The 23551-nt window shown below is 35.9% G+C and overlaps 2 protein-coding genes across 2 annotated transcripts in view; one reads left to right on the plus strand and one right to left on the minus strand.

The window, feature by feature from the left end:
* The window catches only part of LOC129235280 (zinc finger protein 728-like), a 37509-nt gene extending 23695 nt beyond the window's left edge, over nucleotides 1-13814 (plus strand). The window contains exons 2-4 of the mRNA XM_054869000.1: nucleotides 3206-3890; nucleotides 8628-8946; nucleotides 12528-13814. Coding sequence (XP_054724975.1) covers nucleotides 3250-3890; nucleotides 8628-8946; nucleotides 12528-12887 — 1320 coding nt within the window. The 5' untranslated portion in view covers nucleotides 3206-3249 and the 3' untranslated portion in view covers nucleotides 12888-13814. The remainder of the gene's footprint in view (nucleotides 1-3205; nucleotides 3891-8627; nucleotides 8947-12527) is intronic.
* Nucleotides 13815-15454: 1640 nt separating this feature from the next.
* Nucleotides 15455-23551, minus strand: part of LOC129235279 (cytoplasmic dynein 2 heavy chain 1-like) — a 288399-nt gene continuing 280302 nt past the window's right edge. Inside the window, 5 exon segments of the mRNA XM_054868999.1 lie at nucleotides 15455-15620; nucleotides 16888-17086; nucleotides 18120-18322; nucleotides 20473-20700; nucleotides 22106-22327. Of these exon segments, the coding sequence (XP_054724974.1) occupies nucleotides 15462-15620; nucleotides 16888-17086; nucleotides 18120-18322; nucleotides 20473-20700; nucleotides 22106-22327 (1011 nt within the window). The 3' untranslated portion in view covers nucleotides 15455-15461.

A 23551-nucleotide genomic window follows, 5' to 3' on the forward strand; every position in this document is an offset into this window, starting at 1 on the left:
GTGCTAATACTCAGTCTTTGATAGTAGAAAACCAACATATAAACCCTCCAGACGAAGCAGAATTTACGGCAATTGCTGATTCCGATGCACCAAAGAAGCCTGTTAGTGTTTCTGATTTCAATGCATTGCCTAAAGCAACACGATGAGAGAAAAAAAAAAGAAAAGGCAGAAAACTGAGCTCAAACATTATTACAAGCACCCCAACAGAGGAATGCCAGAACAAGGAACAAAACGGAAAGAAATATAGATTATTTAAAAAAAGGGGGGGGGGAATCATCCCGTGAAGCTAAAAAGGGAGTAAAAACAACTCGAACTAAGTTCCTGTAGGTCCTAGTCTATACAATTTGTGCCAAGCAATCCAGTTGCATCAACTTCAAAGAATGGTGTTATGTGCCCTGCTTGTCCAGAGGAATATTGTGACCATCCAACGGATGAATGGATCCAGTGCTCTAAAAGCCAAGAGTGGTTTCAGGAGGAATGTTCCAATTATGAAAATGGCATTTTTATTTGTGCCCATTGTTAGCTGCACAACTTAATACTTCAACATTACGCTGCAATGTATTACGCTTAATTTAATACTTAGTAAGATGTAAAAACACAGTTATCATTTGTTAAACTAAATAACATATTCAAATCATAAACTATGTCCAACCTTTTTCAATGTTGTCATCTTGCCCCAACGTCAAAGTCATCTTGCCCCAGTACTGGGACAAGATGACGATTTGTTAAGGTTATGAAAAACTAAAAATATCCCTCATTATTTTTATCTTAAAAACAAAATGGTAATATATTTAATACTACAAAGGACTACTGTAACAGCTCATGTAAAAATAATTTTACTATCCTTAAAAATAAATTAATAAACAACGAAAATTGTTAACATAGTCATCTTGCCCCGATCTCCCCTATATGGAGACAACTTAATGAGTGCTAGTGTTGTTCGCAAGTGGTGATGAAAATTTAAAGAGGGCAGAACTCGAAGACACCGACAAAAATCACTTTCAATCATTGGCGGCACGTTCTATGAGGAGGGTGTAGAAAAGCTTGTGCACAGGTACGACAAATGCCTAAATCGTCAAGGTGATTATGTGGAGAAATAATATGCATAGTACCTAACTTTTGACAGTAAAATCTTTTTTTTTTTTAAAGAGCCAAACGGAGCTTGAAAAAAAAAAAAAAAAAACCTCAGAATATTAAATAGAAAAAAATAAATATGATTTTGTGACGATTTTTATCTGATTTGAGGTGTTACATTATTATAATGAGCTTTTCTGTTAAATATTGTACCATGTGAAAATTGCCCTTTTTTTTCCTTAAAATAATTTCTAGAGTACTTAATGGGAGTTATTATAAGGATTTAAAAAATATTTTTATTAATTTTGGGATAGAATTTCTAACATTGCTTGTTAAACAAGATTCTACCATAATATGGGAAGCTTTGTCACATGGGCTAAAACTTGCTGTTTTTTTATTTCCAAGATTTGTTGCTAATTACAGATAAAAACTATGGTTTTCAAATAAAAGTTCTGTCATATTCTAGCTCTTATTTAAGAAACCTGCCGATTTGTCATAATATGCATACTTTATGAAGAGTACACCCAAAAAATTGAAGCAATAATATTAGGACAGAAATGATGTAAAACATCTAACAAAAATATGTAAACATTCCTGATTTTTTTTCAGTACTTTGCCATTGTGATCCCAGCCTATGTTTTGGTCTAAGTGGAAGAACAGTGTTGGAGCTATAATATATATATATATATATATATATATATATATATATATATATATATATATATATATATATATATATATATATAGAAGAAATTGTAAGTGGGCGTGTTTTAAGGTATTCAAGGTCATGACCTTGAAACTTAAACCTGTGGTTAGAAAGTCATGTTTTATATCAATAGAAAGCTCTATTCTTTAGCTTTGCAATGGTTTTTGAATTTTTATTCTACTGTAATTATAATTAGGATAGAAGTTACAGTCATTTACATGTCACAGCTTTCCACCTATTTCGCACTTTTTAAGTTTTGAACAGCCCTATATTTCGGAAACATTTTGTGGTAGAATTCTGAAAGCTGGCAGGAATACTTATCGTGCCATATGTGTCCTTCACACGAAATTTCATTAAACTCGGAAACGGTGAGGAGGTCAAGAAGGTGACTGACCTGACACATGGAATTCCACGATGTAAAACATATGAACATTCCTGATTTTATTTCAGTACCTTGCCATTGCGATCCCAGCCTAAGTTTTGGTGTAGTGGAAGAATAGTGTAGGAGCTATAAAATAGATTCTTTTTGAAGACATTCTAAAGGAGTATGTTTTGAGATATTCAAGGTCAAAAGTCACGGTGAATGACCTTGAAACTTAAGCCTGTCGTACAAAAGCCATGTTTTATATCAATAGAAAGTTAACTTTACAGTGTTTTTTGAATTTTTATTCTACTATAGTTAGGAAGAAAAGATACAGTCATTTGTATGTCACAACTTTTCGTTTTTTTCGTACTTTTTTACTAATTTTTTAACAGCCCTGTATTTCGTAAAATTTTAAAAGTAGAACTCTAAAAATTGGCAGGATTACTTATCTTGTCAAATATGTTCCTCCTCCACCAATTTTCGTTAAAATCGGAAATAATGAGGTCAAGAAGGTGATTGATCGACATAGAATTAATTACCCCGTAAGGCATTTTTTGTGACGCGCACTTCTGGACGTCTTTCGGGCCGTTTTCCTTTGGATATATCTCGCAATTGCGACATTTGTGATTTGGTAAATTTGCCTCTGAGTTTAGGCGAAGCCTCATACATTATCAGTTTTTAATTGCAAAATTTTCAACGAAATTTGCGATCAGTCATTGATGGTATTACTATAATTAGCTGGTTATTGCTCCTTTGTTTTTGTACGTGCTCCGTATAAACTTGCTCTGTTATTAATTAAAGAAGAAATTGCTTTTTTTTCCATGCTACTTCTGAATTTAGGCGAAGCCTGATGTATTTGTATTCTCAGTTTTCAATTGCAAAATTTTCTACGAAATTAGTGATCAGTCATTGATGGTAAATCAGCATTATTAGTTGGTTACTACTCATTAGTTTTTCTATGTGCTCCATAAAAACTTGCTCTTTAATTAATTTGAGAAGATTTCTTCTGTTTTTTTTTGTTACTCTATGTGTCAAGTTTCAATTATTTTATTATCTTTCAGATTGTATTTTCTATGCAAAAATTCATCAAGATTTGGCAACTATCATGACAAAAGTATTTATGACTTTTTTGGATTATTTTTTGGACGACGAAGAATTTACTCCCAGAAATCCTACTCCTGACCCAAAACAGATGAAAAGTTCCAATTCCACTACTAATGTTCTTGATAAAAAAGGAAGTTCTCATAATTTAAAGACTTCTTGTACTAAAGAGGCACAGAAGTCAATCTGTAAAGTTTGCAACAAAACCTTCGATGACGCATTCTTCCTCCGTGTTCACGAGATCGAGCATAAAAATGTAAATGCCAGTACAGAATTTTCGATCCCACGCTTGAAAAAGACTCCTATAAGCTGCGTGTGCAGTACTTGCAACGAAACTTTTGACGACGAATTTCTGCTACGCGTCCATGCCTTTGAACACGTGGACTTGTCTCCTGCTTTACCTGCTGTTTCTACGAAACACGAAAAGAAGACTTCAGATTTCGTCTGCACTGTTTGTCAGGAAACGTTTGATGATGAGTTCTTCCTTCGTATTCACTCCTATGAGCATGTTGACATGCACAAATTAATAGAATTCCCTAAACCACTTCCTACTAACTCCTCTACGAGCACCGTGTGTGATGTTTGTGGAACAGAGTTTGAGGATGCATTGTCTATGCGTGTCCATATGTTTGATCATCAAGATAAGTTAGTTTTTCTCTGTACTTTTCTTCTCATTTTTTTCTCACTTAAGAATGGACTCTATTCACCTGGCGCCACTGCGGGTATAAAACGTCACTGCAGTGTATTGTGGGAGCTGTAACAGACGAAAATCCGGGACTACAGCGTATAATAACACTTGCTTCTAGGCGGCTTATAAACTCTTCTTTCTGTTTAAAAAAGAGAGGTTTTGGAAGTTTTTAACTAAGAAACGTTATAAAAGAATGATGAACGATTCATTTGATACGAAATATTCTCTTTGTAATCGTAATTTCATGGTTTCACGCCTCTTTGGTTCCTCATTAGAAACATGGGGAAAACTCAAATTCTCTTTTTACTTTTCCCTTTTCTCATCATTTTTCATGCAGTCATAAATCTGTATAAGCCTAAAGCATGTTCCTGATGCGTATGAAGTACAGTAATCCTTAAATAAAACGAGTTTTTTTCAGCACTATTAACACTGCGTAGTTGGTCAAAATACCCGCTGACCAACAGCTGAAGGGACCGTTGACAAACCGTGAATAGGGTCCATTGCCACATTACTTTCTGCAACAATGAAGGCAATTGCCTGGTTAAAGCATGAAATCCTGATACGAAGGCCATAGTTACTATTATTTTTTTAACATATTAAAAATATCTTATCTTTATACATAAATGGCTACTTCTGTGTGTATGTATGTCGGGGGTAATCTTCAAAACTACTAGACGGATTTTAACCATTTCTTCACCTTAGATAGTTACATTATCATGAGGTAACTTAGGCTATAATTTATTCCTGAAAACTTAGTTTTAAAAAGTTATGATGAAAAACAGTAAATGTCATGTAATTTCCCCCATTAAATGATTAAATATTAAAGCCATTGTTACGAAAATTCGTTGCCTAACAACAGCAATATTAAAAGTAATCAAAATGAAAATTTTGAATTAAGGCATCTCTGGAGCAAGCATGACAGTTATTGCTTTCTTAGGAATTGTATCCTCATCTTTATACATAAATGGCTGCTTCTGTAGTAAGGATGTCCGGGGTAAACTTCAAAACTACTGGACAGATTGTAACTATTTTTCCACCACAGATAGCTACATTATCAGGGAGCAACATAAGCTATAATTTATTCCTAAAAAACTTAGTTTAAAAACGTTATGATGAAAAACAGTAAATATCATGTAATTTTCCCATTAAATGATTAAACATTCAACCCATTGTTACGAAAATTCGTTGCTTAACAACAGCAATATTAGAAGTAATCATAATGAAAATTTTAAATCAAGGCTTCTCAGGAGCAAACGTGAATTTAAAGTCATTTAAATATTCGGAAACTCTACTTTTTGAACACTTAGGGAAACATAGTAGAGAGCTTCTTTTTGTGTGTGTGCGTGTGTACTATTTTTTTTAATAAATAAAGCGCACGTTTTTTTCAGCGATCTTTGTTTTTGTTAGTTCATATTTTGGAAATTCTTCAAATTTTTATATGCTTAAATGTCGTGCTTTCTTTCTTTTAGTTAAAAATAGAAAATGAATGAAAGTAACGATTGTTTCTCACAATTATTACTGACCCAGGCAACGCCGGGTATTTTTGCTAGTATGTTTATATCTTACTACTATTATATATGCGAAAGTTTGTCTGGATGTATGGATGTTTGTTACTCTTTCACGCAAAAACTACTGTACGGATTTTGATGAAACTTGACAATAATATAGCTTATGCATCAGAATAACACATAGGGTAGTTTTCGTCCCGTTATGGGGGGGGGGGGCAAAACCCCTTAGGGGGGGCAATAAAATACAATTTTCGTGTAAATTCTCTAATATACGGATGAAAAAATACTTGCTCATATTTACATTATATGTCCATCGAAAGCTCTGATTTTTCTGCTGAAGATGGCACCTATTCGAAATTTCTAAGTAGAATAAAAAACGAGTTATGAGCTTTTTAGATCCATGTTCGAAGGCTTTCCTCAACTCAATACAGTATTTAGTGTATCATCTCAACTCCCTGTCGATAGCGACAATTGTTGTATTGTTGACTTTCTTTGCTTTTCGTGATTGTTCAAGGCTTTTCTCAAGTCAAATCTTGAAGTAAGATTTTTGCACAAGATTGGCAAATAATACATGATTTGGCTGATGATTTTCCATTTAAACGGAACTTTAATGTAATTAATGGTTTTTATTATTATTTATGCTGATTGAACACTTACTCATTATCAAATCATCCAGCAGATTGCCAAAATTTTTGCTGATTTTGAAGCTGAAGACTACGTCATAATGTTTCTCAGCTTTCACCATGTAAACAAAATATCGCCAAACAAAGAATCTTTAAAAAACTTTTTTTACTGTGTTAAATAACCCAGCAACTAAATTAGGCAAATCCATAAACAGCACAAAAACTTTCATTAATTTTCCTTTTTGCACAATTTCAAACAATCGCCAAATTTTACTACTTATTTTGGAAACATTTCGGATGAAACTCTTTAGTGCCATTTTATGGTGACCAAAAGTATCTCAGCATCTGGCGATAATCTCTCTAACAAAAATTAATATCATATCGTTTTACAAAGTAAAAGGAAAGAAGGGGGGAGCATCATAGAAGGTATCCCAAAACGAGCCCACAATGATTGAAATTTCCCAAAATAACTAAAGCAAGTATAAGGGGATTACGAGCGCGGCTACATTTTTTTTTTTAAACTTCGTACTTCAATAGCCATACAGAGAAGGTTTTAGACTCCATGTTAAAAAAAAGTATCAACAGATTAATCTTTTTAAACATGAGAAGATTAATTTTCTGTTTTGGAAATTTATTTATGCTTAAATATAGTGCTTTCGTTTCTAAATCAATACTATTTTGTTCTTTATACTTATTGCTATTTTAGTTTTATGGGAAAGGAAAAAACTCGATTTTTAATCACGTCAAAAAGATGTGTTTTAAATTCTTTCACTTAAAACAGAAAACAAAAGCAAGTAACGATTTTTTCTCATAATTATTACTGACCCAGGAAACGCCGGGTATTTTTGCTAGTTCTATAATATTTCTGTAAAAATTTCAATATTTATCTGAACCATTTTTTCAACTCCTCAAACTGGTATCCATGTTTGTATCAATAAAGATTATTTTGACTAAGTATTAAAAGAACGTGCTGAAATTGGTTGAAGTATCTACAATATTGCATTGTCAGCATGGTTATAAAAAACACTTGTTGATTGAGACAATATTCTTTGGAAAATGTTAGGTCTTGTGGACTACGGTTCCGGAACAATTGATTTTGATACTCTTCCAGTAGCATCCCAAACGTTAGTTATTGACTGTTGGAGTTTTAGGAAAAAAGGAAGTACCATTAGCGCATTTTCTTATTGAATAGGGGGAGGAAGATTAAAATTCATGTACAAGCTAATTTGAATTTAGTGAATTTTTAAAAATAGGTATAAAGATTCTTCGCCCGGCAGTAGCATCTTCTTCAACAGTCAGCGAAGCAGATTAAACGAGAGGATGTGTGCATCACATGACTTCCTTTTACGAAAATTTAATTATATTAGTAGTGCCTTGTAGTAAGCAAAGAAACACTTTAAACATTTTTGCCCCAAGTTTGTTGCGAACTGAAGCAAAAAAAAAAAAAACTTTTTACACAGATTAATTTTCTCAATATTGGACATTTTAATGGCATTCAATGGTTAACTCTCTAAATATCGCCAATAGTGGCCCAAATGAAACCAAATTAAAAAAAAAAATATATAAATAAAGAAAAAAATAATAATAATTTGAATTTTGACATTTTGAATTCAAATTATGTTTTTCGTAATCACTAGTGTGTGTATGTACGCGTGTGTGTATGTGTCTGTGTGCAGGCATGAGTAAGTGGGTATGTGTGTTTGTGTCTGAGTGAAGGCATAAGTAAAAACGTTATGTGTGTGTGTGTGTTTGCGTCTGTATGCATGCATGAGTGTGTATATGTGTGTATGTTTGCGCGTGTGTGTCTGGCATGCATGGTCTGTGCAGGCACGTGTATGCATGCATGCCTGTGTAGGATATGGACGCAACCTGGAGACGGTTTTGGCAACAGGAGCAGCATCATGAGGCCGGGCCGGTCGACGGTGGTGCTGCAGAAGGAGGCTGGGGGGGGGGATAAAATCATAGGACATCAAAAACAGTCAAGTGAGAACAATGAGCAATGTGATTGCTCAAAAAAAACACAAATTGTTTTGACGCCAAGTTGGCGAAAAAAATTGGCGACCAAAAGCTTGGCGATATTTTGCCAAGTGTTTGTCAAATTATAACACCACTTGAGTTTGCATTTTCCCCAAAAAAGGTATAAAAGACCCCATGAGGAACATCCGAATGCAACCAAAAGGGGAGGAGCACAACTAGACCTTACTAGGAGTCTACGTACCAAATTTTAACTTTCTAGGCATAAACGTTTTTGGGTTATGGGGGATGTTTCGGGTGTCTATACGTTTTTAGACATATATCCACGTGTGGTCGGGTTGAAAAACAAAACTCAACATTTTTTCGGGGGCGAGCAAAATGGAAATTAAGGCCTATTTTTCGGTCAAAATTGTTTCGCGAATACAATACTTCTTTTACTTCGTAAAAGGAAGTAAAAAACAAAAATAGTTTGACCTAAGTTGAACCTGAGTTCTGCCAGAAGCAAGCCCATATAAATTGGTGCTCGCTCTCATGGCAGTTTCCCAACCCCTAATAACTGTGTAAGCCTAACAATTTTGTAAATGTTCAGGTACTTTTGTGCTGTTTGTGATGTCGGATTCAAAACAAATGAAGAGCTGGGTGTGCATTACAACGATCACTCCAAGATGGAGTTGTGGAAGGTGAGGGAGAAACTTCCGAAGAAAATTGCCGATCCAATTCGCGAACATTACTACGAGGTCTGCTCGGAGAAGTTCATCACCGACCCTCCCAAGCCGAGAAATTACTCTTACGCCAAAAGGAGGAAAAAGAGAAAGTGCAAGTGCGAGATCTGCGGGGCCATTCTCAGCGCGGGCTCTTTGAGAGAGCACCGAATGATGCACGAAGGGACGAAACGTCACTCTTGCCAGGTGGGTTTATCACTATATTGTTGTTAGAAATAATTTTTTTTCGCTGTATGATGCATTGTTTATATATATATATATATATATTTTATAGTTTAAAGGCAGTTTTTTTTAATTGTAGTAAATATTTGGACATTTTTTTTACTGAATTATTCATGGATGCAAACTTTGCGGTGGGAATACGGAATTCCGGGGATTTTAACTGAGAAAACCGGGAGTTCTGATGTTTTTGAGTTGAAATGTGCATGTGGAGTTTTTTTCATACAGCTCTAACTTGAGGCAATGAATATATATGTACATATATTTAATAACAAAAAAAAAAAAAAAAAACCAATACTGATGTTTAACTCAAAGCGAATAAATCGTTTCAAATAAACTCAGGAACATTGAAAACAGCGCCCCAAGAAGCGCGTTGGACTGACGTGAAATTTAATATACAAAATAATACAGGTGAGAAATATATTTGATCCCAAAATCTAGACAATTGAAGAAATATTGGCTAAGAAATGAGATAAATACAGTACTGCTTCGACTGCGCGTTTGACCTCCTTTTGCTGCAATACGGTCCGGCATTGAGCAAATTAAACATCTGATGTTGTCCTGAGGCAGACGGACCCACAAATTTTGAACAGCCACTTCTAAATCTTTCACAGAGTAGCACGGCGGCATCTGGCATTTCAGCTGATCCCACACATATTCTATCGGGGACAAGTTTGGGAAGCTAGCTGCCCATGGAAGAGGCTGAAAGTAGGACGTAACATGGAAGAGGACGTAAGAAGTTATGAGCAACTCTAGCTGTATGTGAGAGAGCATTATCTTGCTGGAAAATTGCCCCTGGGATCCCATTTAGGAACGGTCCTGCACGTGGTTGCAGAATGTCATTAACACAACTCTGGCCAGTTAAGGTTCCTCGTACCACAACTAGAGTGGACCGACTATCATTGGGTATGCCCACCAGACCATTATGCCATCTGTGCGGGCAGTGTGTTGTGCGATAGAATGGGTGGAGTGGTACCTTTCTCCAGGGCGCTTCCACACTCATGCGCGGTTATGATCTGACCCCAGAACGTACCGGAATTCATCACTGAACACCACCATTTGCCAATCAGTGACCATCCCATATCGCTCTGGCTTGTCACCATTGTAGACAGAGTTGCCTATGTGTTCGTGTTAAAGGGCAGCACGAAAATGGCCAGTGGACCGAGATTCACTTCCGCAAGACGTCTAAAAATGGTTTGGAGAGCAACTGCTACCCCTGCGTCACATGTAAGGTGGAGCGAGTCACTGCGGGATCAACGAGCACTTGCCGCACGATCCTTCGATCCTCTTTCCTCTCTGTCTTCCTGGTTGCTCCAGACCCGGTTTTCCGCACGTGGGTACCATCTCGTGTCCACTGCTTCCAACCTTAAAGCAGGAATTAAAATGGAGGGAGCAACTCCAATCATTGGCTTAGCAAAAGCCGACCCAATGACCAGAAGTCACGTAACTCAACAACGACGAATGATTGGCACGTTTTGCGTGAAACAAGCGAAGTAAACGTGATTTCTTCCAATGCTTTGCTTTAAAATCTATCACGTGACTTGGGGTCTTGGTTTTATGAATGAAAATCTTCACTCCCTCCTTTTTATGTCTTCTCAATGCCTTTTACAGTTTCTAATGGAACACTCTGAACGTTTAAACCTGGGCAGCAACACGGTTCGTCGGCCAGCCTGCAATTTTCGTGCAGATGATCAAGTCTCTCTCTTAACTGTGAGAAACGTTTTCTAACTCAACTACCTAATATCCTTCACTCATTAAGGTTCTCCTACAATCGAGGCATAATCATAGCATTTATGAATATAAAATTATGCACTGATTTATATAGTACCTTCTTCCCGATTGCACCGATACTGTAGGATAAACGTTCATACGCATTGACAACAAACTTAGATCATTTGCATATCGGATGTCGCTTTTCTTCTAGGCACAATTTTGCGATTGTACCATTCTTTTTTCTTGAAACGCTATTTTTAATGTTCCTGAGTGTAATTTTCATGAAACTAACGACATAAGTGGTTTGGATTTGATAAGCATTTAATTCTAGAGCGAAGGAAAACTATTTACAACTAAGTTCAACACATATTACAATGTAGAGAAAGGCGAAAGAACTTCATTGTCATTCGACACACACATTGTCCATTGTTATGTCATCGGGTTTGTCAAATGGTAATTGCCAAAAAGTTCCAGTTCCTTAGTCGGATGACTACAATCGTTACCGTCGAAAAGAGTGTATGGTTGCGTCATCTTGTAGTAGGATTCATATGGAGTAATTAATTCTTTGCAAATGGGTATGCATAAACGATCGCGAGCAAGAGAGTGCCGATAAACAAAAGAAGTTCAATCATTAATTACCATTTCCAACCAAAGATGCTTCGAAATAATATTCTGTCTGAGGGCTTTCAACAAAACTTTTGACTTCAACAAAAGTTTCTGAATAATTCCTGTAATTTGTTCACGAACATGAAAAAACACACCTTTCTATTAGGGATATTATGAATTTAGAAACGTATGGAAAAGGGGGGGCGCAACTTTTTTTTTTTTTTTTTGACTTTTAATGAAAACAGCCCTGCTGTTTTCCTGTTTTACGTACATGAAGCACTTTTCAGGATTTTTTGGTCTGTTCATCCCTGATTTGTGCACTTTTTAAAACACATATATTCAAAGTAAAAAGATACTGAAATTAGTTGATGCATATTTAGTAATCCCAGTTGGAATCAGAAACAGAAAAGGTACATGATGATTGATGATTTCAAGAATTTTTATAACTCAGTTAGTTATTGATTTCAATATTTTTAGATAAATTTATAACAAATGCATTATTTTTCTCACTTTTTAAAACTTCTATTTATTAGAATTCAAAAAACTCACCAAAATATTTTGATTTTGACACATGCGAATTTCCACTGACATGTTCAGAATTGAAAAGAACGGGGGAAAGTAATAGAACGAGCACTATTGTGCATTCACAACGAAATTGCATTTTGCCCTGCCTTCATGAACATAGAGTTCAGTTTTAGCGATCGGTAAACACATCCCCGGTGCTTGTAAAAGAGGCAACCTTAACTTTGTCACGCATTTAAATGTGCAAAAAACTCTTCGTGTCCTTTACGTCATTTGCTTGCTTGCTTCACTTGTCTGCTGTTACTTTCGTTATTCTTAAATTAAAAAAAAAAAAAATTCCTGCTTTTACGGCCAAATGCTATGATCCGAATATGCTTTCTGCCGAAAGCAGCGAAATAGAATAATCAGATACGATGCAGGGGAGCCCCGAACTTAAATGGAAGGGAAGGGGGATTCTCGATTTGCTGCATTGAACTACAAATTTTGCCGATTGATGATCATTTTGCCAAATAGAACACCAAATGTTGCTAAACTATGGGAATTTTTCCGAATTGTCGGACCAAATTTGCCAAATAGAGAAATTTTTTGGGAAGTCACAAGTGACCTCCCATCGGGGCGCCCCCGATACCACGTGACGAAGGCGGAGCCAAGTGCCTTCTTCTGGTAAACGGACAATATATGTTATTGGAGCTCTTTCAATCTTACAGGTGTGCAGCAAGAAGTTCCTGCGGATAGCTGATGCCAAGAAGCACTTCTACCTGATGCATTCTGAGCGAACACGCCCATCGTGTGACATTTGCGGCAAAACCATGTCCAGTGCCAACAGCCTGAGCCGCCATAAATTAGGCCACAGTAACGATAGAAAATTTGGTTGTACGATGTGCGGCAGACGGTTTCTCTCAAAGCACGAACTGCGCAGGCATTATATGGTGCATACAGGAGAGAAGCCGTACGCGTGCGACATTTGTGGGCTAGGACTAAAGAAAGGGTACAGGAAACACATGGCCACGCATGGTGTCTATGTGGAAAGTCGCCGGTCTGTTCCGACAAATAAACCACCTGAATGAGTGTGTCTGTTTACGCATTTTAAATATTTATGCTGCTAATGCTTGACCAAGGAGAAATTGTGGATGGCTTTGAAGAGGAAACATCATTTTTAATAGGATGTTTGTTATTATTTTGTAATAGATAGGATCAGCGAGAAGGAGAGTAATTATATCACAAAAATTGAACGGAAAACCACTTGCTTCCAGCACAGTTATAACCACACCCCTTGCCCCCTCCCCCTGCACCATTTTCGAGGTAGGCAACATTCAAATTAGTTTTCCTCGTGCCAATACTTTTCAGAAAAGCTAATTCCCATAATTGTATCACAAAAATCGCATCGAAGCTAAAATTCGACCGTTTGCTCCTCCACTACCTCTTACTACTGTCCACCTCTAGTAAGTTGAGCCCCGCTGCCCGACCGATTAAACGATTCCATTAGTTTAATTAAGAATGAGGGAAAACGGCTTAAGAATTTGCGGATTTAGTTTGCAGTGTTATCGCCCATTTGGCGAACAACTACTATTCTGGTATCAGGTAAGAAGTAGCAAGCGATACAGGATTTTCTCGCCATTAAAAGGGTTGCAATTGGTAGCCCAAGTCTGCGCCTAACAATTCCTCTTCTTACTGATTGCGCTTCCTTGAAAGAAGTGGACTTGCTCAAGACCATAGCTCAACTTCTCGGAGGGGGACAGTACTCGCCGCTTTCTGGCTGATTCTACTATTTATTACAAATGATGTTTCCGCTTCAAGGTCATCCGCCATCTTTCCGTGGCTTTACTTTCAGTCAGGTCAGGATGTTATCAAGAAACATGTAGTCATTCAATACTAAAACCAACATTAAAATTTTGGAAATTTTTATAAACCTCTGTGAAAGTCTTTTCTGATTTGTTTCGCAACAAATTAGTGGTTTATTTTTTTAAATGCTTCTATGCTCACTCTAAGGCAGTAATTGTAATATTGCCCTTTTAACACATTCCATTTCGCTTTTTTTGTTGGAGTTTCAGGTCTGAGATAGGAACAAAAACATGAAATTTCTTTCGATTTAAAATTGCTACTTTTTATACTTAACATGCTTATAATCATAACAAAAATGCCTTAAGAAAACTTTATACAACTGCTCATAGTGATTCAATGTCATTTCATAAAATGTTGTGCTTCCAGGAATTTGTGCCTTCCTTCAAAATGATTTCAATAAATTGGTTTTAACAAAGAAACAAAAATTAAGGATAAAAGGTAAAGAAAATTCAACAACTGTAGAAAATAATTTACTTTATTCAAAATATTTCAGTTTTGACTAGCATAGTTGAGTACTCTTTTCAATGTTGTGTGTGTATATGTGAATAAGATTAAGTAGCTGGATTTCTACATATAAATGTCTAAAATTGATTCAATTCTTTCCATAAATACAACGAACTATACCATATTATCAGATTTTTTGTATTCAAAAGATCACAGTTGAATTCAAGTGTAATTTGTGAAGTGTTGTTTGGTTAAAAAGTTTATTCCTTTGTAAAAAAAACTCTTGAAAAAAGGGATTTTGTATTTTTTTTTAAAACTAAACAGCAACATTTTAGACAACGCAGTGTGACTAGCAGCTGTTCCATGGTTTTTAGCTTGCGACTAATCACTCGTGACCATGTCCGAAAGTGACAGGAGCGCGTCCAAGCTCCCCCCCCCCTTTTTTTTTTTGAACAACCAAGATGAGATCAAATACTGAGATCACTTCCCTGGCAAATGTCGTTTAATCGCGATTAATAAATACCAGTCTCATGATCATTTTTAATTTCATTGGAAAACTTGCACAAAAATAATCGCACAACCTTGATTTATGTGTTGAAATTCAGCCCCTTTTTGGCAAAAAAAAAAAAATAAATAAATAAATAAATAAATAAATAAAATAAAATAAAGTTCGGTTTAAAACTGCAAGCATTTAAAATAATACCTATCTTCGAAAATAAGGAAAATAAAATTACCATATTTATAGCGTTATTCTAATGCAGTAAACTTTTACCAATAATATTATTTCACTATTTAATCATATACAATTATCTAATAACTCAATTAATTTGCAAAATTTTGGTGTATTAACGTATTTAATGGAATTTTTTTTGTGATCTAATTTATTTACTTGGCAGAATTTTCATATTTTAATGGATTTTTTGAAATAGTCTCGTTAAGGGAGAGATAATGACTCTCCTCTTCCTGTAGATCCGCGTTTGGTTATCGAACGTTGGTCGGAAACTCTTCCTAGGAGTGACTGTGTCGAAGAGTTGCTTTTGCCTTTTTATAATTTCATGAGTGTGCAAGTGAAATTACAGAAAAAAACTTTGATCCTGTTTTGTTTTCCCAAGCTGTGCAATTAGCTTCTTCACTATCACTCGTAATTACATAGATCACAGAGTACTTGACTACTTGAGTAGTTTTTGTCACAGTCCGATTTCTGCTCCAAGTCTCTAGGAAAGTGTGATGTTCTTCAGTGAAGATAATGGATCTCTAAAAATTGTTTTGCTGCTGATAGAAGACTTGAAACCAGACTGATGAAAAGTTGGTGCTTCTGGAAGCTTAACACAAACAACTTGCTTCGGAACAAAGCTTCAGCTGTTTTTGAGAAAGAGTGCAGCCCCAGATTGCACCCATCGATCTTGCTCTCCCCCACATGGTAAACTGATGCAAGTGACAATTCGCTCACGATCGGAAGTGAAGTAAATGGGCATAGATATCATCTCGTCTTCCCGGTACGAAGAGGGAAAATCCTGGAAGGAGGAAAAATTGTTCAAATTATTCAAACACTTGTTTTCTTCTCAATTAAAAAAACTCTTTGAGGAAAGTCCATTATAAATGTAAGAGTGAGACATAAATTGGTAAAGTTAGCTGAAAGGAAAAATCATGCAATTTTTTACTTTTACGGTGATCTGCTGATAAGTTCACTTTTAAATTTCATTCTACTTTTTATTACTTTTTTACATTTCTGGGAGTGAAAGTAGAGTAAAAAAGTACGTAAGTAAAATGAATCTCATCATCTTTAAAAGCGATGTCAAGCTGTGAAGCCCTGTACAACGTTGGCAATCCTTCTCTCTCTCCCTCAAACTAATGGTGAAAGAATCTCTTCGAATAGCATGAGCAGTCAGTTTAACCTTATCCTAGGGATGTTTTGACTAGCGTTAAAATCAACATTTTATAAACAAAAACGTACCAGGGAAAAAGTGATGAACACAATTATGATGAAAATTAAAGCACAAATCAATTATGATGGCATCAATTCCATTTGAAAGTTTTATGTTGTTAATTACAGAAGTGCCGGAACTTTCTTGGACTTGGTATGACATGGTAAAATTTTAGCAATTATTGCAAACGAGGTGAAAATTGTTGACAGTAAAGGTATCCTTTACCTTGGTATGGCAGTTATCGGTTCCAGCGCCTGTGGTTAATTACCTAAGGTACTTTATTAGAGACGGGTTAAAAAACTTATTTAATTAGCGATCTAAATATGAAGTTAAAAGCTTTAGTCCTCACCCCTCATTAATAATTCGTAGATTTAAATGCTTAAGTTACAGTTGTTTTTGCATAATATATACGGTACTGTTATTGGTTTGGTCTAGGGCACAAAAACGAATTATTTCCAGCAAAAAATACCGATCATGAAGTAATGTTAAGAGGTCTTCAGATTAAAATGAACTTCAAATTTCAAATAAAAACCCCTTCAGCTAAATTGAGAAAAATCCACCACAAAATATTATTACTATTTTTATAATGTCTCTTTTCAATAGCAGTCAATAGCTTGACGAATAGCTGCAGTGATTATTTTAATGCAAAACTAGTAGATATTTTTCTATGTTTTGCAAAGTATTTTGAGTTTTTTATTAAGTCAGTTTTTTATACCTTGGTGAAAATATAACACTTGAACTGAATAAGCAGTTAAAAATATATTTATGTGTAAATATGAAACTTATTTTTAAGCATCAAGAATAACTTAGTTTAAAAAATAAAGCTACATGCAAAAAACAAAGCTTGAAGTATTACTTTCGGTATCCATGCAGCGGCAAAAGTTGGTACTAAAGACACAACCGCAGAATCATGTTGGCACTCCGAAAGTTGGTGTCCGTCGAAAAGGCACCCTTCCAAGTAGATGCCAGTGATTGTGACGCTGATCTTGGACTGGGAGATCTTTCCTTTCCAGTTGCAGACAAATTTTAAATTATCCATGGACACTTTGCATTCTCTGCAACATCAAGAAATATTACTTTCCACATAAAATAAATAAATAAAATATGAACAAGTGTCCAAGAAGAAAGAAATTCTTTTGATTCATATAAATTCACAAAATGATTTCAATCTTCTGCGGTTATGCTTTTCCTCTTATAATTTTATACTTACAATACTATAGATTTGAACAAAATCATGTTACAGTCTGCCCACGGATACTATGGAATTGGCAAACGTTCAGTAAGGACGAGTCAATCAGAATAAGGGGGGAAAGTAAACATTTGATGCGTGCGGTTCGCTCATTTTGATGTGACTCTGATCAATTTAGAGGCTTACATACACATCTGCAAAAGCTGGCACTTAATAGATGCGTCCATTTCCGCCCGTAAATCGGATGTTCGTCTTTCCATCTCATCGGTGGTCAGACTGTACGTCAAATGTTTTCTTATGAGGGACTGCATTATATCGAGCGATCTATTTTGAGAAAATCTGACGGAAGTTGCTGCTTTCCCAGATCCTTTAATTGCTGTAAAATTTCTTATTTTCGCAAGCTCTTCGTAATCGCAGAAAGTTAAGCTTCGCGAAGTTTGTTTCTTTCTTTCGACTTTCTGTTTTGTTCACATAAAATTTGCGAAAATTACAGCTCGCGAAAATAAGTGTTTCTACAGTATTTCTTCGATGATTCGTCTGGCAGAAATAACGGCACGAATATTACCCATTCTATAAGTTCCTTCTTTTACATCTTACTTCACATGCGTTGGAGAGCTGTGCATTTCACATCATTTGCCTAACTCAGTGACGTGCGTCTACCCTGAAATTTGCATAAATTTCTGAACACGCATTCTTGGTGTTGCATTTGCGATGCCGAACGGTGCAGAAATCGAGTCTATATTCATCCCAAAATTCATGCAATGAAACACATGGATGTAACGCAAGTGTACTCTTTGTAGGTTGTTTCGCACAATTATTGATACGCCTATTAAAATAGAATTGCCCATCAAAGAACTTTTGGTTATAATAATGAATCCCGAAAAATACTTAATACTTGCCTCGCAGTCTGCTGCCGTAGAGCATTGAGAAAGGTATCTGGGTGAAAAAGATGGGAGAGATCGAGACCGCTCTGTAATAAATCACCGGCTTCCGCCTCGGGAAGCCAATTTTGAGCCAGGGCTGTCGCACGGCGCACAGTGGCCCGTAAATAGGAAAGTGGGTCCTCGGGTCCTTCCCAACGACGCTGCCAAGCCATAGGAGTCTTCAGAGAGAGAGAGAGAGAGAGAAAAAAAGCAATAATTGAAACAGAACGTCTTGTCAAACAAATTCTTTGGTCTGTAGCATATGTGATTTGACAAACACCAGAAAGAAAAAATGTTCCAATTTTAGGTTATTTGTATAGATCTCAATGAATTAAGATTAGAAAGTAAACATTTATTTAAGTTGTTAAAGCATACTAATGTCGACTCGTCCAGGGTCCGATTAACCACTGGAGTTTAGGAAAGCTTAAGCATTGGTTTCCTAGAAGCGAACACGCTTAGCGTCGGCGTCGTTCCTCGCCGAGGCGAAAACTTGATTCTTCTGCTCATGCGCGCCCGAGCCAATTCGGCGTTCTGAGTGGTCACGTCGGAATCCACTTGACTTTGATTTCAGCGTTACGTCGATGAGCGACGTCGAAGATCGGCGATTCGCTTCTAGGAAACCAAGGCTTTAGCCTCATTTCAACCCCCCCCCCTCCAGTCCTCCCCCGAGCTTTCTTGTGGAGAATTTGCTTTCTGAATTCTGCATACATTGAAACAAAACTCGTGCATATATTATTTCCAAAAGTAGTCAAGCAGAATTCTAAATAAAGCCCGCTCCTCCCTGCTCCTGTAGACATTATATAAATTTTGCACATCATGCATGATTGCATTGAAATTCTATGACTAGCTGATGCATCAGACTTACCGTCGTCTCACAATGCCCTCCACACAGAACTAATGTAATTGTACTGCCCAAAAGCGTAGTGGCAACAGTTGGAAATGACGCAATGGATATAGGGCAGTACGAAAGAGCTAAAGTTTCCTTTTTTTTACGCATATCATCTCGCCTTGCGTGCGTGGCTGAAACGGCTTCTCGAGTTTCGTTCAAATAGTGAATGTAAAAATGGCCCTTTGGAAGGGTTAAGTGCAGATAAATGTTCCTCGCTAAGATGTGAAGTCTCGGCATCACATAAGTGAACCAAGAAACTATCAGATTCTTCTGCCAGACTAAATTCATCGCTGTGTCGGAAGTAGAGGCCCCATGGACCAGACCTGGGAGCTAATGAACGCATCGGATGGTTGGAAATTGTAAGTCTTGTGTCCCGTGAAAATAGTAGCAGGAATCGGAGTTCGGAGCTACCGGCAGCGGGCAAATCCTCAAATCATTCAGCCTACGCTAGATCTTTGAAGCAAGGTCGAATTGGTGCCTTTTGTACATCGTGTGAGATTTTTAGTGTTTGATGCCTCGTCGTAGAATTCAACCCCTGTGAAGTAATGTTTTAATGTATTACATAAGAACTTTTTAATTTGTGCAAATTGTGGTATTATGTTGTCATAGGCTGAGGTTATTTTAATGTGTGTGAAATGCAAATTTCATATTAGTTAATTTTAAGCAGAGAGTTATTTGGACTTGGTGCTTTTGTAAATATATATAGGCGGAAACTCTGGCCGTGTGATAACTAATGTATTTTAACTTTTATTGGGGGTTATTTTTAGAGTTAGTATTTGATCAAGGAGTAGTTTTAAATTCTTTTAAAAGCACTATTCTTGCAATTGTATTTGTGTTATAATGCTGCATCTTAACCATGCCACCGAGTAAGAATAAAGCTGTTTCTTTCTTTAAAGAATTGTAATTAATGTGATCTTGGGTATGTGTTTTGGTGTTTCGCGTACTGTACGTTTCGACAGTACATAATGTTATAACTATAACAGTATATTGTAACAAAGTTGGGCCAAAGCTTACACTTGAAAACATTTCTGCAGATTACATTTTATGAAATTTCTCACTATCTGTCCTCATTTTTTTATTCTTCAAAAAAATTTCATTGAACCAATTTTTAAAGTTTTCATTTTCTTAAAAAATATAGTTAAAGACAGAAAAATAAGTTTTTGATTCAAGTTTTTCAGTCATCATTGGGCACTCTGAGAATTGGGATAAGCCCAAATTTCCTCAGCCTTTTCAGTAATCAGACCTTAAATCCATCTCCAAGCAACCCCCGAATAATCTCTTATGACGACCGAATTTTCTTGAAAGCGAAGGTGGTAATTTCCGATAAGTTTTACAGTACTTCTCTTAATATTATGCAACTTTATCACTTCTTTCTAACACCTGTGCCCTATCAGGGAGAACAACATGTAATATATACCAGTAACAACTAGTACACAGTACCTCGTGCTTGAGAAGTGATGTAGCCAATCGATGGATTTCATCAGTAAGCAGAATGGCTCCCCGAATGACCTTGCTAATCGAAGCAAGGGAAGCATGGACAGTTTGCAACAACCGTACACCAGACCGATACTCTTGACGAATAAAAGATAATACAGGTGGTGTATCTTCATCTTCACCACCACCCTCGTCATTAGAACCTTGAAGCTGCAGATGGATCAGTTGTGAACCCTATGATGAAAAGTTACAAGGAAAGGAAATAATTTAGAAAAAATTTAGCAACAAAAGTTTTCTTTTTTTTTTTTTTTTTTGACATGATCTTCAGGTACAGTGATAACTTTAATGTACATATAAACAGTAAGATATACAAAGCCAACCCAAGGTGAAAACTATCTTCACTGATTGATATTTCGGACTTTTTTTTTCTTTAAATACATAAAAGTTCATTATGTATCCTTCCTCTACCAAAATCAAACACTACTATATGCCTCTATCAAGAGCATGAAACAAGTTTTTTGATTTAAATGCATGAAAAAAATTCAAGAATATGTTCACTGTATTTCATTCTTAAATCCAAGAACTAAGTTTGAGAAAACCACCTAAAGTTTACATTGCCTAACTGCCACTTTTAACCAGCAACTGCATTCAGCCCAGCCAGTCCAGCCACACGCTCAGTCATTCAGAGAAAGATTTTCATTCATGTCGACCTTTACGTGCAAACTAGCCGCGTCGGCCGGCTTTGCACGGTCTACTTCGAAAATAAAAGTTATGTCAAGTGACGTCAGTTCAACAAGCAGGCTTGAACAGAAAAAAAAATAATAAAAAAAATAAAATTTTGCGGCAGATTGCGGAAAATTAACCGAAAAGGAAACATTTAAGTCCCCCAATTACAGGTAAAATCTCAAAACAAAAGCCAGAATTTTATTTGTTCATATTCGAGTTAAAAATAGCAACAGATCTTTCTTCTCAATTATTTTCTTCACGCCACAAATTTTAATAAAATCATTGTTACGGAAAGTTGAGATGAAGTACTGAATAATAATTTAAATGGGGGGAAGCCTTCGAAAAATAGGAATTTTATGCAGAAATCTAAGTATTACAATTAATAGCTTTTAATTGATATCTCTGCTAATTATTATCAGAGTATTATTTAAAATAGCCAAACATAACGATGAGAAAATTACGAATCTATTGATACCTGGTTCGATGGTCAATTCACTAGCGTTCAAGAGAAGTTAACTCTGATATAGATAGGTAGATACATACATACGCTCAGTTTTTAATTATGTAAGATAGTCGTTCTTAAAAAATAATACTGCTGTGATAACTTTCGAAATGTTAGGATTTAAATTTTAAAAAGTTAATCAATTTGTATCTATAGATATATAGATTTCAAAAAACTGAAAAGTACGACAAGGAATAAAATTAAAAATATAATAAAATACTGAGGAATTAATTTTTAAAGAAGCTTACAAAATTAAGATTAATTTTACAAAGACTGTTTAAATAGCTCAAGGACAAGAGTAGAGTTTAATACAACATTGTAGAAAATACTATATTTAGAAATTAAATTTTTTTATCGTTTAATGTTCCAACCACTAAGGTGTGTACGAGGTAAAAACAATTGGAAAAATACCTGGTTGAGTTTTTTCCAGAGGACCAATATTGGAGAAAGTTCCGCATTCCACCGGCGGACATCGAATCTGTCGGCGATCTCAGTAGGCCTCAGCAGTTTCTTCAATTGCTCGATCATCCGTCGACTAGCGTTACACTGAGCTGACCGTTCGATATTGCGAGGCAGTCCGAATAATTCCGGATCGTCAGAATCTGGCAAACTGCGCACAGCCTGCAAATGCTCCTGAAAGACCCCCATCACGAGCTCATAAATAAACGACAACAGTGGTCTATTAGCGTAAAGTCGTGGGTTGCTTTGGGGTTAATGCATCTGATCACAAACTAAAAAAAATTCGGAAACGTTTCTGAGTATATCGTGCAGCTGCGGTTCATGAAATTTTCAAAAACGTTTCTGAGTATTTCGGAATTCTCTTTCTGTAATGTCCGGAAACGTGTCTGAGTATTTCGGAATCCTCTTTCTGTAATTTTCAGAAACGTTTCTGAGTATTTCGGAATCCTCTTTCCGTAATTTCCAGAAATGTTTCTGAGTATTCTGTGCAGCTGTGGTTCATGAAAGTTTCGAAAACGTTTCCGAATATTTCGGAATTCTCCAAACAATTTTCAAAAACGTTTCTGAGAATTTGGAATCCTTTTTCCGTGATTTTTTCTAAAAAATAATTCTTTACTATAGTATTGCATGCCATATCAGTTTCAATTCTTTCATATCTAAGAGCAATGAAACAAGCAATTTTAGAATCATTCGTGGATTTTTTTTTTTCTGAATTTCTAATGACAAATAGCATGGTTAACAGCATAACATATGCACAGTTATAAATTTTTGAAAATTTATGAAATAATATAGTAGTTTCATTCATAATCACAAAATCGTCGGGGGAGGGAAGGGGAGTACTTTCTCAAAAGTGGGATTGTTTGTTAAATAATATTAAACTTCAGTTTTTCTCTCAATATTTTCAAGACAAAATTATCAACATATTGTATTTTTAATGCAGAACTTAAAAACATATCTTGTATCAAACTTGATAGCTTTTATTTTCGGATAAAATTTGACAGAACTTACCTACACTTTGCGTTCCGAAATTCGTTCACGTCAAGTCAATTTCTTTGACGAACAAAGTGTACCGAAAAGTACCAACAGAGAAATTGATGAATTTAAATATGACACCAAAGTCCCCCTGCTGGAACCATTCGGGTTTATTCTTCTGTTCTTGCCCTTTTCCAGTTTATCACAAATATAGATACTTAATCAAAATAGGTTACTGATTTTATTTTTAGAGTGTGCGCAAAATGCATTATATATTTTATTTATTAAAACATTGAACTCTATTACATGATTATTCCATTTCATATATACGAGAGTCCCCCCCCCCCACACCATAAGAGTGATGGTGCACCCATAAAATGATATAAAGCGCCCCCCACCTTAAAAAAAGCAACCCCTTGAAAATGT

Source organism: Uloborus diversus, chromosome 2 (genome assembly GCF_026930045.1).
Source record: "Uloborus diversus isolate 005 chromosome 2, Udiv.v.3.1, whole genome shotgun sequence".
Classification (NCBI taxonomy): Eukaryota; Metazoa; Arthropoda; class Arachnida; order Araneae; family Uloboridae; genus Uloborus; species Uloborus diversus.